This window comes from Parasteatoda tepidariorum, chromosome 12 (assembly GCF_982258835.1).
Source record: "Parasteatoda tepidariorum strain Cologne lab strain chromosome 12, Ptep-v5.0, whole genome shotgun sequence".
In the NCBI taxonomy this organism is placed as follows: Eukaryota; Metazoa; Arthropoda; class Arachnida; order Araneae; family Theridiidae; genus Parasteatoda; species Parasteatoda tepidariorum.
Genome location: NC_141766.1, coordinates 59,821,259 through 59,838,590, shown reverse-complemented (window position 1 = coordinate 59,838,590; position 17,332 = coordinate 59,821,259). Strand labels below are relative to the sequence as shown.

General features: G+C 29.9%; 2 protein-coding genes across 5 annotated transcripts in view; both read right to left on the bottom strand.

Annotated features, from left to right (window-relative positions):
• LOC107449378 (HEAT repeat-containing protein 6) overlaps window positions 1-17,332 on the bottom strand; it is a 140,013-nt gene that overhangs the window by 119,416 nt on the left and 3,265 nt on the right. For all 4 annotated transcript variants that reach the window (XM_087156225.1, XM_087156222.1, XM_087156224.1 and 1 more), the window contains one exon: window positions 3,564-3,671. Coding sequence is in view for 3 of the 4 variants with exons in the window: in XM_087156222.1 (XP_087012348.1) it covers window positions 3,564-3,671 (108 nt within the window). In the remaining variant the exon portion in view is untranslated. The remainder of the gene's footprint in view (window positions 1-3,563; window positions 3,672-17,332) is intronic.
• LOC147801114 (uncharacterized) lies at window positions 15,026-16,405 on the bottom strand. The gene has a single exon (XM_087156226.1). It carries the CDS (start codon window positions 16,401-16,403, stop codon window positions 15,720-15,722), a length of 684 nt encoding a protein of 227 aa, XP_087012352.1. The 5' UTR covers window positions 16,404-16,405; the 3' UTR covers window positions 15,026-15,719.

Genomic DNA, 17,332 nt, shown 5'->3' with positions numbered 1-17,332 from the left:
CTAATAAAATTAATCACATACTAATTGAAGCAAGACATTACTCAGACTTGATGGACGTGAGAACTTATCCTGGGGCTAATGTGGATTCAGATCACTTCTTGATTATTGCTTCAGTCAGATCAAAATTATCAAATGCAAAAATGTTAAAGGGATAGACTTTGAGAGAATATGACTCTGATAAACTTAAAAATGAAAGGATAATACTTGAATATTGCGAAAAAGTAAAGGAACAGTTGAATTTAAAGAATTGTGACTGTAGTGTGAAAAATAAATGGAAATTTATAAAAGACAGTATCTGTAACGCTGCCAATACCGTGATTGGTAAAGTAACTAAGAAACAGGTTAAGGATTGGTATGATATTGATTATGCCATTGCTAATGATAAAAAGAATGCTGCATATAAACATAAGATGCAAGCACACACAAGAATACAAGAATCTGCACACAAAAATAGTGCAGAGGAATACCATAGACACAGAAAAGAGGTGAAGAAACTCTTTAGGCAAAAGAAAAGGGTCTTTGATGAAGAATTGTTTAAAGGTGTTGAACATCTGAAATCCATTAATAAATGCAGAGCATTCTATTAGAAAATTAATCGCAGTCGATTGGAGTGATAAAAAAGACATTTTAAAACGTTGGCATGAACATTTTAAAGAACTTCTAAATGAAAATTGTGAAGATGTTGAAATAATTGCACATGAATCCAGCAATGAATAACATAGAAGTTGAGGCTCCAACTACTGAGGAGATCAGGGATGCAAATAAAAAACTTAAAGAAAAAGAAGACTTCGGGTCATGATCTTATTTCAGCACAACTACTAAAACATTGTGAATCTACCTTATTGAGGAATTTATTTGAACTTATTACTGACATCTGGTACTCTGAGATTATGCCAACGAATTGGAATATTAACATTGTGTGCCCAATTCACAAGAAAAGAGATCCTATGACATGTGCCAACTATCGTGGCATTAGTCTTCTTTGTATAACTTATAAAATTCTATCTACAATTTTGTTTCTCAGGCTGTTATCATTTATTGACTCACAAATAGGAAAATATCAATGTGGATTCCGTGCTGGAAAATCAACTAAAGATCAGATATTTTGTCTCCATCAGATTTTAGAGAAATCAATGGAATTTAACATTGAACACACATCTTTTTATTGATTTCAGGCTGCTTTTGATTGTATCAATAGAAATTATCTTTCTGAAACAAAGAATACTTTTAAAATACCTTCAAAACCCATTAAATTGACAAGATTTACATTGAAAGATACAAAGTGTAAGATTAAGTTTCTGGGGTCTCTGTCAGAAGATCGTGACACATTTACAGGTGTTCGACAGGATGATTCTCTCTCCTGTCTTCTTTTTAATATTGCACTTGAGAGAGCCATTCGTGATTCAAACATCAATACCAGTGGTCACATTTTTACTAGATCAGTACAACTACTTGCATATACTGATGATGTTGATATAGTTGCTCATTCCCTTCCTACCCTGAAAGAGGCATTTCTTGCCCTTGACGTGGCTGCAAGGCAAATGGGCTGTCATAAATGTAGAGAAAACAAAATATATGTTATTCTCAAGAAACAGAGTTCCAGACCCCTGTCTTGAAATAAATTCTTATAGATTTGAAACAGTAAGGAGTTTTACTTACTTAGGATTATTACTATTAATAACAGAATGACTCCTGAAATAAAAAAAAAACCTACTCTATCTGGCAAATAGGGCTGTCTATGGGCTGAGAAGATTTGTTAAATCTAGGTTTCTTTCTAGAAAAACAAAGTTCTTAATCCACAAAACTCTTGTCCAGCAAGTCTTGACACACCCTTCTGAAGCTTGGACAATGACAAAAATGGAAGAAAATTGTATTGCAATATTTGAGAGAAAGATTTTGTTGAGTATACTTGGTGGTGTAAATGAAAACAATAACTGGAGAAGGAGATTTAACTTTGAACTGTACAAGATTTATAGACAACCTGATACAGTACAGAACCTCTTATCCAGAAATCAGAATACCAGAAAACCGGAAAGAAATTCGATACACTTTAAAAAAAAAAATTTCCTCAAAAGATTTCAGAATTTTTTCTTTCTTAAAAGATGTTTACCATCATTTTAGAAATAATCATTATTTATCTACACTGTCAAAAGAAGTAAGAGTTTTTTAAAATTATTCTAAATACATATATTTTTTCAGTTGAGTTTCACAATATAAAAAACGGCTTTTTGTAACAATTCAGAAAACTGGAAAGATCAGTTATCCGGAATAGCAATGCTCCCGATCATTCCGGATAATTGGTTCCCTACCATATTATTAAATACATAAAAATAAATAGAATGAATTGGGTGGCCTCTTGTGATTTGAATGAGTGATGACAATACAATATAAAAAAGATACCGCTTTTTAGACCCACTGGAACAAGAAAGCCGGGAAGGCCGAAGCTGATATGGGCTCAGTGGAGTCTGATTTTCTTGCAATTAATGAAAAGAATTGGAGATCAAAGACAAATTGGAAGTCGTCATGGAGAAATCTTCAGAGGAAGGCATTGGTCCACGTTGGGCTGTCCGGCCAACTATGACGATGATGATGAATCAGGATTGCTACTCAGACTTGGAAAGAAAAAAATTCCCTGTGTTTTCTCTGTGCATATTATACACAAGATATTAAGAGGAAAAACACAATCACTGTGCTCTTGTATGAACTGTATTAGGGATACTGTACTAGTTATAATTTCTGAAAAAACTTAGAGAAAAAAGGAACAGCTGAACATTCATAAAACAAATAATGCTACTGAAGTAAATAAACTCATTTAACATTTGAAATATCCTAAAATATTCACTTTGTTTACAATTTTTAAAAGATGAAAATAAGAAACAAAATTCCCTTTATTTTCCCAGTTTCTTAAGAAAAACTCCAAATTCCATGTTATTTCAGGTAATTTTTAATTCCCTGTATTTTCCAGGTTTTCCTATTCTCCCTACCCTGGTGATTAAGTAAAATTAAACATAAAAATGTAAAAAAATAAATTTGAAAAATGTTGTTTTTTTTCAAAATTGATTAAATTATTGCAAATCAAGTGGTTTCTAGGAAGAGAATTATAAAAAAATAAGCACCATCAGTCTTTGTTATTAAAAATTACATGGTCATGAAACTGAAACTTATTAGTTTTCTATTCAAAATCAATCTGGAAGATGAAATCTTTTGATCAAATTCAGACAAACAAAAGGAATGGAAATATAGATTAAAATATATGATTAGAAAAACTGAGAAGCAGAAAAAAAATATGCATTAAAGTAATGGCACAGCAAAATAAATATTGGTTTAAAAAAAAAAATTTTTTTTTAAAAATAAAGCATTATAAAAAGAACACAATGACTACCTTGAGAAAAATTGCTTTTGTGGTCATTTTTTTAATCCTTTAACGATGAAAACGGTAGTAAAATTTTTCATTTAAATAACATATGGCAGTCCTGTATTCAATAGGTAACCAAGAATTCAAATACTATGACTAACTAAAATATTAAAATTTAAACGTGGATACATTGAAAATTTATACTTACAGTAGAATTTTCAAGAAAATAACACAAAAGACAACAGAATTTGGATAATATGTGGTCATTGTTTGTAGGTACAAGTTTAGCTAAATTAAGTAACAATTCTCCCACAGCCTGAAAAAAAAAACATTTTAATAAGTATTCACACATAAAAAACAAATAATAGCTTGTGCATTAGAACTTATATATATAAATAAATACAAGAAAACACGAAGAAAGTTGAGGAAAACTTATACTTATATATAATATATATATATATATATATATATATATATATATATATATATATATATATATATATATATATATATATATATATATATTATATAAACCTTGAAACTCACAGAAGGGTGGGCATGCGCAAATTGGATACGAGAGCGGTGAGGTGGCGCTGTTGTCGATGTGTAAAGTGCAAAAAAAGGTCGATTTGCTTAGAAGGGTAGTTGTGTGGCGTTAAAGTGAGGAGTTTAATTCATTTTTTCATTCACTCATTTTCATTCACTCATTTTTTTCACTCACTCATTTCACTCATTTTTCTATTCTGAGGACAGTCATTTTTGTCCTGAAATGTTATTTTCTATCTCTTCAAACTGAACACTACTTTTTCTAAATTAGAAAAAAAAAAAAACTATTTCTGCTTTAAATTGCAAGAATTATGCAACTTTTGACTATTTTTAAAGCATGTAAATTTTTGCCTTATCCATAACTAAAACTATTTTTAAGCTATTTCACTACTACTAAAGAAGAGAGTGTAAAGTTAAGTAAGGTATGTCAACAGCTCTGGCAGAAGCTCTCACACTGAAATTTTCCTTTTCAATCATTAAAAGAAATTCACTAATTTTGCTTTCTAGAAGCTTAGTATCCTTTTTAGGCTTATAATTTCTCACAATATTTATTAGGGTAATTTATAAACTTAAAAATTATTCTAACGATGTACACACACAGTGTTTTCATCATAGAAAAAAATGGGTGAGAATTTCTCACCCTTTCTCAAAAACAGGGTGAGATTTCAAGAAGTTAAGTGAGATTTCAAAAAACTAAAAAAAAAAACTCTTTAAAAAAAATCATTTCTTTAATAATAATACATTTTTAACGTCTTCTATTTTTTAAAGCATTGAATATTTTTGGTGCATCATCATAGAAGATTTTGCCTTTACAAGGCATTTGTCCACCTTACATTACATCTACATTAGCACATAAAAAATTTGAACGTCTTACATGAAGAAACCTTAACTACGGTAAACACCTGGTTGTAGAGAAATGTGTTCTGAAAGGGGTTCCGTGCTTGTGTTTTGTTGTTTGAAAAGGTTCTGAACAATACTGGTAATTCGGGAAGCTAGATAACGGGGCAGATGTTGAAAATAATGAAAGATCCAGAAATAAAAGTGAAACGGATTTTATTCTAAAGGGCGCAATTCGAAGCCTTTTCCAAAATGCGAGAAATTCGCGAATTTTGAAATTGATTTATAGAATGCGCGAATTTCTCGCGGTGATAATTTTTTAATGCAAGAAAAGAAAAAATATGCGAGATTCTCGCGCTGTAGTGAAAACACTGACACATTAAGATAGAAGCAAGGTAATACAAACAAAAACTGGTGCAAATCAGAACACATTTGTCTTGTATACCATTAAAAACAAACTTTGTGATTACAGTAAAAATATATTTTACAGTTGTTCTTCTTAATAAATTTGAACTTTTATTTAAGAAAAGACAATTAGCTATTTTTTATACTATTTATAAGAAATGACATTGATCAAGAACTACCCCAGTGATCAATAATCACCCCATCTGTAGGGGGCGACATTTGATACAGTTTCCTATAATCAATTATAATATTTACAGTAGATGTGAAACAATTAAACAAAAGCTAAACATTTTTTTTTATACAGGGTATCTGCTACATTTTAGATTATCAAATTCATGACTTTTCATGACTAATTCCTAGACTTTTTCATGACTTAACGAAGTTACTATTTTCTCTGACAAAAACACAAGAAATTTAAAAAGGCATTTTAATAACATAAATTCAGGGTTAATTCTAGGCGGGGTTTGCGGGGCGCCCCGCCCCGCATGCCCTTTTGAGGAGAAATTTCCTCCCTGTTGCCATTTACTCCTTTTATCCCGCCCTGATATAATAAAATGCACCCTGGTGTGCCCCCTCCAAAAAGATCCCACCTTCCTTCCTGCAAGAAAGAATTTTTTTGTTCTCTCCCCCCACTTAGTGATACTTTTCTGCAAATCAACTTGTCTTCCCTGGAGCTCAATAGCTATGGGTAAGTGAGATTCAGAAACGCTCCTCCTCCCCCGCCCTCTTTACTATTTCCTCTTGAAGTTAGTAATTTAAATAAGAGATCTTCCAAAAAGTCGCGCCTGTCAGGGAATGCAACCCCTCTTGCAGCAGTGTGGGTTCCTATTTCCTCCTTTCAGGAAAAGTTCTTTTTCTTAGAAATGGAAGCATTGCTATTTTAAGAAACCATATGGCAATGGTGACGGTCAGTAGGCCGGTCAAGAGTTTTCTTGGAAAGAAAGAAGGGAAGAAGTCTTGTTCACAAAGCCTGTAGACAATTTTAGGGGTCAAACTAGGTCATTGAAAAAAGTGATACATTCTCATGTATCTTTTGGAGCCCTCCACTCCCCCTCTGCTCAGCTTTATTCTTTTAAAGGAAGAAAGAAATTAGTACTTTCGATTTCAAAAGTGGAGGGACTTGGACAATTAACTATGAACTAAAAAAGCTTTTTTATCCAAAAAAAAAAACAAAAAAATATTAAATTTAGAATAAACTTTTTTTTTTACAATGACAAAATACAATTTTTACAATAATAATTAATAATAAAGGCCTTTCTGCTTTACTGTGCAGGCAAAGACCCGATTGTCCTTCGTAGTTACCGCATTTCTTTTTTAAAAAAAAAAGAAATCTTTAGGTAGGGAAGTGCTTATCATGTGCTGCGCTTGGGGGAGAAAAAAAAAAGAAAAACAGAGATGATTTGTGCTCCGAAAAAATCTGGTTTGCCGAATTTTTTGTTAACCGCGATCCGGAGTTCAAAGGTACAGAAGTTTCAAGTTATGTTTTATTACAAGTTATTTTAAGAATTTATATTCGCAAACAGTAATATTTATTCCGTTTTTTTTTTTTTTTTAAATTTATCTTTGATATTTTTCCGTACTAAACATATTTAATATATATATAAAATCTTAAATTTAAGACTTTCTAACTCTTTGATATATTTAAGACTTTCTCATTCTTTGTTGGCACGCTGCCAGGAGTATAAACAGATACGTCTTTATTTTATTTTTTTTTACTCTCTAAAATATCGCTTAGTACTAACTTTCTCGTTTTCAATAGAATTTGTTTCAGCAGTCGATTTTTTCATTAATTTATTTACTTATACTATTACTAGTGTGTGCAAAGGTATGACTGCGCCTCATAAAGGTTGAATCAAGCATACAATTTATTTGTAGATGAAGCATACTTAATTCAATAAATCGCTTTTTTTTATTATTCTTTCTTTCTTTCCTTACTTATTATTTTGTTCGACTGTTCATCCTAATTGATACTAGATAAACTCATTTGAATAGGAAACTTTTTCATTCACTTAGAATTTTTTTAAAATTTTTTGCTCATTAACTGAACAATATTAGGTTTTCATTTCGACACTATCACAGGTGCTACGATAATCGATGACGACGACACTGTGACATGTCCATACATTACGAGTGATGCAATTATATTGGTAAATTTAGATGCGAAACTTTCCTTTATTTAATTGCATTAAATTTATTTATAGCTGTATGCCTATACCTCAAAAATATTTAAAAGTAAAATTTATTTGAAGATACGTGTCTTATTCGCAAATTTTTTTCTTTTTTTCTGAATGATCTTAATGCAGCAACTTTAATTTGGTTAATAAACTTAACTTTTGGTTAATAATTAATAAACTTAAAATAGAACTAAATAAATTGATAGATTAAGAAATAGTTTTCTTTCTTTAATAGTAACTCGTTTATTTGACGATATTTTTCAAACGAGGTTTTTGATTTGACACTATCACAATTACCACGCCGATCGATAACTCTGTGTTGTACTTTCGATATATTTAAATATGACACTTCTTTATTGTTACTTAAATTCTCCCCTCCTCATTATTATAGAAATTTGGTCTTTATTTTGGTGTACAGTGACAGTGATTTATAATAGAGGGTCACTTAGACTAAAGAAAACTGAACAGTATGAGCGTTAGTTTCTTAAAATTATTCTGCTTCCAGGTTTGCGGTCTTTATTTTTTAACCCTTTTTTTTCAGTTAGATTGTGAAATATCCAGTTTATTAAATTTAAGCTTAACAGTAATAAAATAACTTCAGGTAATATTTTACTTTTTTTATATAGTATTACTTTTTGTGCTGATTTAGTATTTATCATTAAAGCAATTTTTTTTTAGTAATTTATTATTAATTTCGTTGTTTTAACATCATAATTTTTATTTCTTTTTTATCTATTTATCCATCTTATTTATAATTAGTTAGCTTTTCTTTTTTTCTTTTGCAACAGAAAATCTTGACTTATTGCATTTTTATAATTTTTTCCGGTTTATTTTCTTCTGTTCTTGCAAACGTTCATGAATTGATGAAGTACGATTTTACTTCGATTCAATACAGACTTTTGGGTAGTATTTTTATTAGATTAAATTTTTTTATTATTTTCTTAGAATCACTTAGTTTTTGAAATTTTGTTTTTTTATTTATTAGTTTATTTTTTATTAATAATTTCTCCGTTTATTTTTTTGTAATTTTGCAGCTTTGTTTCATATTTTAGGATACTTTATTTTATTTTTTTTTAGCAGAGACAAAAATACTGCGATTTTATCCTTTATTTATTTTTTTGCTTGTACTTTGATTTGTTAGTTTCTTTTTAGGGTGGTTTGATATTTGGTGGTAGAAATAAGCCTTTTTTAATTTTTTTTCTTTTACATAACTTATTTTTATTGTAATACTTCATTACAATTTTATTTTCCCATAATTAATATTTTAATTGATGCTAATGTATTGAATACTTTAATTGCTTATTGCGTTTTTGTTTTCAAAAATGTTCTTACATTAATAAGAATTTAATTTTGATTTCACACAGATTATTTATGTATTTGTATTATTTTTTTAAACGGCTTCGTAGCTATAAAAAGTTTTTTTTATTATTGCTCTGTAAATTCTTTCAGTCTTATTTACCCTTGCAGGGTTCCCACTCTTTTAACAAAGATAAAATTAAGCACTTTTAACGACTTTTTTTGAAAAAATTATGGAATTTAAAAATAGAATGATTGTTTATCATTGAATATACATATATCACCAGTGACAGAGCCAAATATTTACCTTTTTTAAAAAAAATTATAAAAAATAATTTTATTATAATGTAAGCACTGATATATTTATATTAATTAACAGGGCTCGCCAAAGAAGTACCAGACAATTTTTACAAACCTGGATCAGCTTTTTTTTTTTAAACATCTTCAGATTGTCAAAGGTTAACATCATCTATGAAACTAATCCGTATTCCACTTTTAATCATTTTATTGAAATTGAATTGTAAAACTAAGTGCAGAAATAAAAATTTGCAATTTTACATTTAAAAAAAAAAGACTAAATAAAGAAAATTGGCAAAAACATTGAAAAAATTATATTTAGCTACTAGACCTTCAGTTGTGAGCCAATCATGCTAAATATTCAGTTACGCCAAAATAATTGTTTATTTTCTAATAATAAAATGTTTCATTTACAAAAGAAAATATTAAAAGAATAAATACTAAAAAGTTGAACTAGAGTTACTCATGAGAATAGTTTTCTTAAAGCCATGTTAAATTAAATCAAATCAAAGTAAAAACAGACCATACTAATAACAAAGTAACTAATCATTCCACTATTTTTTCATTACGCTTAACTTAACATATTGTTTTAAATTCATTGCAATAAATATTTTTATGAAAATTTTTATGGAATAAAAATAGAATTATGTTTGAGAAAATGTATAATTTTCAAAACAATATGTTTTTTATTAGTTCTAGGTGAAACATATAAATGAAAGAGTCAAAAATGATTTTTCAAAAGTTTAAACACATTCCTATGGCCAGAAAAGTGATAAGGTTCCTTAATTAAGAAATAGTGATAAATTATTTTTACATCATGTATAGATTTTTACTAGTAATATTTCTTTATCATCTTCTATTATTCTTAATATTATCCTCTATTATTATTATAATTGATATTGTATTCAGTTTAATTAAAACTGAAAGGGGTATTCCTTTTTTTTATAAAAAAAATCTTGCAATATCACTTTATTAGGTAAAAATATTGAAAAATTTTATAAAAAACATATTGAAAAGGGTATATATTAACAATTTTGAGATTATTAGTAAACAGCAAATGTGTTATATTTACTTTTATGATGAATTTTACACAAAATTATTTCCAGCAAAACCTGTTATTATGAATTAACCTTACATAATATTACTAAACAATCTGGAAAAAACATGAACTAATTTTGAAGAAAACAAAAATTGAATAAAAATTAAAAACAGTATATTAAGTTGCAATGTTAACTGAATAAAATAATTATTGAAATCTAAGAATCTTTTGAATGAGGAGATCTAAATTTTTGCGTAACAATCTGCTTATTCTTAAGTAATAAAAATAACAGCGTAAAAATCTAAAGCTTTAAAAAAATATTTTACATTGCAACTAAACAAATTATAAATAGTTAACAAATATTTAACTTTCTTGTTAGAACCAAATCATGCATTCTTATTTATTACTCAGGAAAAAAATTTAAGTGTTTTTGAAAAAACTTGAGGATCTCATCAAAAACCCAGGTTTTTGATGAAAAACATAGGTGGGCTGGGATTTTTCAAACTCTGTTTAGTACAGATCTGTTTAATTTTTAATACAATCATGAATATTACATATTAATACAATCATATTTAATACAATTATGAATTAATACAATCATGAAAAAAAAAGGTTACTGCTTTTTATAAACTTACAGTTACAAATATTTAACTTTCTTGTTAGAAGCAAATCATGCATTCTTATTTACTACTCAGGAAAAAAATTGAAGTATTTTTGAAAAAAATTGTTACACATCAAAATATTATACAAGTTATTTAAATTCTTTAAGATTTAGGAAATAGTTTTTGTTATGGATTCTAGTTCAAAAAATATTTCTGATACTTCGTTTCTAAAGGGTTTTACCTAATTCCTATAAGCAAATGACCAGTAGAATTTAATTTATGGAATTCTGTTGATTCTGAAGGTTAGTGTGGGTCTTCTATTTAGGTACCTTAAAACAGCCCCTGCCCCTAAAAAAGTATTATGAAAGAATCAATATATTTATAAAAGGACATGCTTTCTTCCCCATGCTTGTAGCTTCCCCCCCCCAACACATTCATTTTTGTCTCTCTAAAATGATGCATGCCCTTGATGCATGGTCTAATTGTAGGTGATTAAAGAACTGTATTTTGTTTTAAAAAATTTAACTGAAAAACTGTTCCAATCAACTCTAGTAATGAAGAAAAATTAAGGACTTTTAAAAACCTTGTACCAAAATTAAGTACTTTTAAGGGCCCTTATATTCCAAAATAAAAATTAAGCAGTTTTTAAGGACCGTGGGAACCCTGCCTTGATTTATTGCAATTATCAGATCTGATATACTGTGTAAGTTAAAGATGAATGTGAAGTTTAAGTTTGATATTAATCTTGCTACTGATTTCATATATAAAAATTCCAGTATGTTTTATTTAAAATGTCTGGAAGTATACATTTTATTTTGCAATTTATTTACAAATATATATATATTGTAAATATTGTTTTTCCAGTATATACTTCAGAACTTCGTTTTCAACAGTTAAACTTAAAAACATAGTTTATTTTATTTGTTTATAAGGGAGAGCCAGATACTCAATAAGTTTATTTTCAAGATTAATATAAATTTTTTTTAAATCTGAAAATAGTAATTTAATTCTAATTATCAACTCGAGAACAAAAGATATATTTGAAAAATTTCAATTGTTTCCCCAGGTCTTTCAAAGGTATGTGTAAAATTTTAAATATATTTTTAGTGAACTAAGAAATATTGAGATAAATGAAAAAAAACATTATAAAATACAATGCCCTTTTTTTAAAAGTATAGTGCCCTTTTCTATTTTTAGCACCCTGCCCTTAAAACAGAGTAAAGAAATAGTTAAAGCAATAAAATAGCTGAAAAAAATACAAAAGCAAAAAAAAATTTTTTACAGAATTATATTCTAAAGATACTTTTCTTGTTCATCTGAAAGGAAAGAAATACTTCTGATTTTTCAGTTCTCATTTCGGAATTTAAAAAAATTCACTAATGACTGGCTTGCTTCAGGTAGAATTTTAAATTTATAAAATAAAAAATAAATAAAAATAATAACAAAAATTCTGAAATCTCAGAAGTTTAAAAGATAATTCACTCTAGAAATGATGTTTTTTCTTTCATTCTTTGAAAGAACACCACAGCTTTTAAAGAACATAATGAAAACAGTTTATATTTTAATAAAATATGACTGTGAGTGGGGATTTTATTACAAATTCAGATATTCGGAACACCATGAAATGGTGGGAGGGAATTCTTAAATTCCATTTTAAAAATTAAGATTTTTCAGCGACCTAAATCCATGACTTTCCATGATTTTCTTTAAAAAAAATAGTTAAAATCATGACATTTCATGACAAATTTTGTTCAATTCCAAAATTCATGACTTTCTAGGTGTGCGGATACCCTGTTTACATCAAAGAAAAATAAAGTAACTCAATATATTTATTATTAAGAGAAGGAGGGGATCTTTGCAGAAATGTGCACATTTTGAAACCCATCTTTGAAATGGAAAATACAGAAAGCAGTTTAAAAGATGCTTATTTTGTTAGATTAAACAAAAAACTATTATTAAATAAATGTAGTGTAACGTATTTCTCAACAAACATATAGACAAACGTGGTAACAAACAAAAACAATTTATTTAAACATAACAAAAATAAAAAAAACACACAAATTTTCATTCATGACTCTATAGCAGAGAGGAGAGGATCTCCTACAACTTACTCTCTTAAAAATCACTGACTGACTGACTGACTATTACGCATGCGCAGTTCGTTTCTGTTCAGTTGTGGTTAGGGAGATATTACAGACTCCTCCCTTCCCAAGAACTTTTTCAGGTAAATAAATGAAAAAGTTAAACTTTCAAAAATGTTACATTACTTTAACGTATCAAATATATAAAATAATATCAATATCATATATGAAAACACAGCACATATCAATAACATTATAAAAAACACAGCATACAAATACAAATATTCAAACATCATTTTTACAGAATTTCAGATAAACACATTATAAAGAAAATATTAATCATTATTTTTATACAATCAAGAGATATATGAAAATATAGCACATAAAATAAACACAAATGAAAAATGAATAATTTTTAAATGTTATGATTATTGTGATTTTAACCTTCAGTTTTATGCAAATTATTTGCAATCGTTATCATCATTTTTTTTTAAAAATCTAAAGGAGCTCTACTTAAACTATCCGCGTTATTATTCAATTTCAAAGCTTTATGAATAATTTTAAAATCATAAGTTTGAAGGAATAAAGACCAACGCATTAAGCGTGGATTTGTACTTACATATTTATTTAACCAAGTTAAAGGATAATGATCAGTTTCAAAAGTGAAAGATCGTCCATCAATATAACAATGCAATTTTCTTAGAGCAAAAATAATGCAAGCACACTCTTTTTCTATTGTGCTATACCTTTTTTCAGTGGGAGAAAACCTTTTACTTAAGTATAATATAGGATGTTCCTTCCCCTTTTTATCATATTGTGCCAAAACAACCCCCATACCTAAGTCGCTAGCATCAGTTTGAATGATGAATTCGTTATCAAAGTTAGGAGCATACAGAATAGGCTCACTTGAGAGTTTTCTCTTAAGTTCCTGAAAAGCATTTTCGCAGTCATTATTCCATTGAATGAGTCCTTTTCGAACTTTACCCTTTAAAGTTTCTGTCAGAGGGGCAACGATTGATGAAAACATGGGTATATATTGTCTGTAATACCCGGCTAATCCTAAAAAGGCTCGGACTTCTGTTTTAGTTGTTGTTTAGAAAACTCCTTAATAGCCTTTATTTTCACTTCTCCAGGCGAACGTTTTCCGTTTCCTACAATATGGCCAATATATTTAACTTCACTTTGAGCAAACTGGCACTTTATTGGTTTAATTGTTAAATCGGCTCTATGAATTCGGAGAAAAACTTCCTTGAGGTGCTCTAAATGTTCCTCCCAACAATCAGAAAAAACTGCTACATCATCAAGATATGGAACAGCATATTTTTCACAGCCTCTCAACAATTGTGCCATCATTTTGCTGAAAGAGAATGGAGCATTCTTGAGTCCAAATGGCATTCTAAGAGGTCTATAAGTCCCAAAACTAGTACTGAAGGCTGCTAATCTCTGAGCATTCGGAGTCAAGGGATTTGCCAATAACCTCTAGTTAAATCTACTAGAGTAATGTATTTTGCTGAGGACACCCTTTCAATTAATTCCTCAGTATTAGGTAAAGGATAAAATTGTGTTCTGGTCACTGCATTTAATTTGCGATAGTCCACACACGGTCTTGGATCACGGCCTGGGATTTCAACGACTATCATAGGTGAAGTGTAGTCTGATTCACCGATTTCAATAATACCACACTTTAGCATTTTATCGATTTCAGTCTTCAATATATCAGTTTGCCTAAGAGACATTTTATTAGGTTTAGAGAGGATAGGGGTATCAGAAGTCAGTATAATATCATGTTCAATCAAAGTGGTTTTTCCTGGTATGTTTGAAAAGTTCTTTGCAAATTGTTTAACAATTGATGCAGTTGATCAATTTGTTGTGAAGTCAGTCTTTCTTGAACTACTACTGTTGCATACAATGTCATTAAAATTATAAACGTTGGGACTTGGTTCAATATGTGGAAAGTCTATATCACTATCCACTTCACTTTCCTCAATTTTCATCGTTACTAAGTTGACATATTCACTTCGTTTATAATAAGGCTTCAGCATATTAATATGGTAAACTTGGGATCCGTCCTTTCTCCCTGGTAAGTTTATGACGTAATTTGTTTCAGATATCTTCTTTTTTACAGTTCCAGGTCCTAGCCACTGAACAGATAATTTATTTGGTCTTGACGTTGCTAAAACTAAAACCAAATCTCCTTCGAGAAACTCACGCTTGACAGCATTTTTGTCATACCATAATTTTCTTTCTATCTGTACTTCTTCCATTTTCTCTATAGCTAGTTCTTGACATCTTTTCAAGCGATTAATTAACTGGAAAACATAATCTGTAACTGGGTTGGATTCTATGTCTAATCCTGTCCATTTTTCATAAAGCAAAGTTTCCGGTGTTTGGAGTTGTTTTCCATGCACTAATTCTGCGGGTGAGAATCCGGTGCTTTCGTGATGTCACTGTTCGAAGGGCGAAGAGTGCTGAGGGTAGATGTTTTTCCCAATCATTTCCTGCTTTCAAGCATAAAACTCTCAAAATACGTTTTATTGTTCTATGAAATCTCTCAACAGGATTGGATTGCGGATGATGTACAGAACTACGGCACACCTTTATTCCGAAACGATCAAAAAATTCGCTGGTTAAATTGCTAACAAAAGATGTCCCTTGGTCACACTGGATTTCAACAGGAAAGCCTGATCTACTGAAAATATTAAGTAATGCATCTGTTACTGATATGGAAGTTAAATCAGTAACCGGTATCGCATCAGGATATTTAGAAGATAAACAAATGGAAGTGATGATGTAACGCTTCCCAGATGGAGTGATAGGAAGTGGACCACAAGCGTCAATATTCAATTTAGAAAATACTTCCTGAATTATAGGCACAAGCTTTAAAGGAGCTTTCTTTTTCTCATTCGGTTTGCCAGCCCTTTGACAACTGTCACAAGATCTCACATAATCTTCAATATCTTTATAACATTTAGGTCAAAAGAAGTGACGGTTAAGCCTATCCTTCGTTTTTGTGACTCCCAGATGACCAGAAGTATTTTCATGGCATAAAGTCATAATTTTGGCTCTGAACTTTTTTGGTATCACTATTCATTCCTTTATTTTCCCATTATGATCTTCTTGAATTTTCATTAATAGTTTACTTTTGATGGAAAATTTTTTATTTCGATCTTCAACTTCTTTATTTTTATTGGCAATTTTGAAGAGAGGTTGCAAATCCGGGTCTTCTACCTGTAAATTGGCAAGCTGATCTGTATTTATTTCTAGCAGTGAATCTCCACTTTCATCAGGAGGAGGAAATTGGAAATCATTCTCGATCATTGATTCAGAAGTAGATTCGAAGTTTTCAGCATGTTCAACTTTTTCTGGCTCCATTACAGACGTAGTATCTTCAAAAGTTCCTTTTTCTGTGTCGATTATTTCTTCTTGACAATTGTTCTCTCTCCTCTGTTTTCGTAATGTTTGTGCTCTTGTTTCAACAGCATTTATTGCTAGGGGTGCAGACATTTCTCTTAATTGAGAATCAGAAAGTAAAGACGCTGTACGATTTCCCATTATATAGCGTCCTTTATCTAGTTCATGATGAACAACAGCGGCCTTTGTAATTAGGTCTCCACCTGGAAGTGATATTGTAACTTGTGCAAGAGGTAAACACACAGGGCCTTCATCAAGAGGTTGTTGCACCCAAATTGTCTCACCTGTAAACTTATTGGGAGATGTATATTTTCTACATATGACATCGATACTAGCACCAGTATCTCTTAAAATAGGCATTAAGTGGTCATTCACTTTACCAACAACGGTATATGGAGCCAAAAATTCATCTTCTATCCTTCCACGATTCTGTTAATATTTACAATATCTTTTGGATTCCTTAGTTTTGGACAGTGAGGACAGAGATGGTTGCTGGAACCACATTCATAGCGCTTTGGAGTCCTTCGTTTATCAAATGTTCGACCTATCCCTGTTTCCCTACGATCATTTATGTGGTTGACATCCTTGTTTCTACTATCTATATATTCTTCTCTTCTATCATACACATTATCTTTCCTAAAGTTCTTATATCTTTCAGACAAAACTCTATCAGTTCTATAATTATCATATTTCGTAAAATTTTTGCGATATGCTGGCGGACTTGGTAACACTTTTGGCTTTGTAGGAATACTTCTAGAGTCTTTTGATTTTATCGTTTTTCGTACGTCATCAAATTCTTCTAACTTTCCAGCAAGTTCTACTGGAGATGTAATGTTACTCCATTCATCCAAATAGTACTCTTTAAATTCTTGAAGAACTCGTTTCTTCATCTGGTCAGTTATAATCAAATCTTTTAACTTTTCAAAAGTATCTACTTTTAATCCCGTTATCCACCCATCAAAATAATTAGAAAGTTCGTGATAGAAGTCTGGCCAAGTTCCTTCAGTTGATTTTAGATGCTTCATAAAAAGTTGACGAAATTTTTCAGGTGAAAGCTTGAACCTCTTCAGTAAAAGTCCTTTAACGTGTTCATAATCTTGGGCTTTATCATCAGGTTCACGGGCAATAATTTGTGTTATTTCATAAGGATGTAAACCCAACAAATGTGTTATCCACAACTCTTTTCCTATTTCCGCCCTCCGTGCTTGGCGCTCAATAACACCAAATACAAACTAATATCTTCTTTAATGTCATATTTATGAACTAACGAGTGTATATCTTTTGAATTT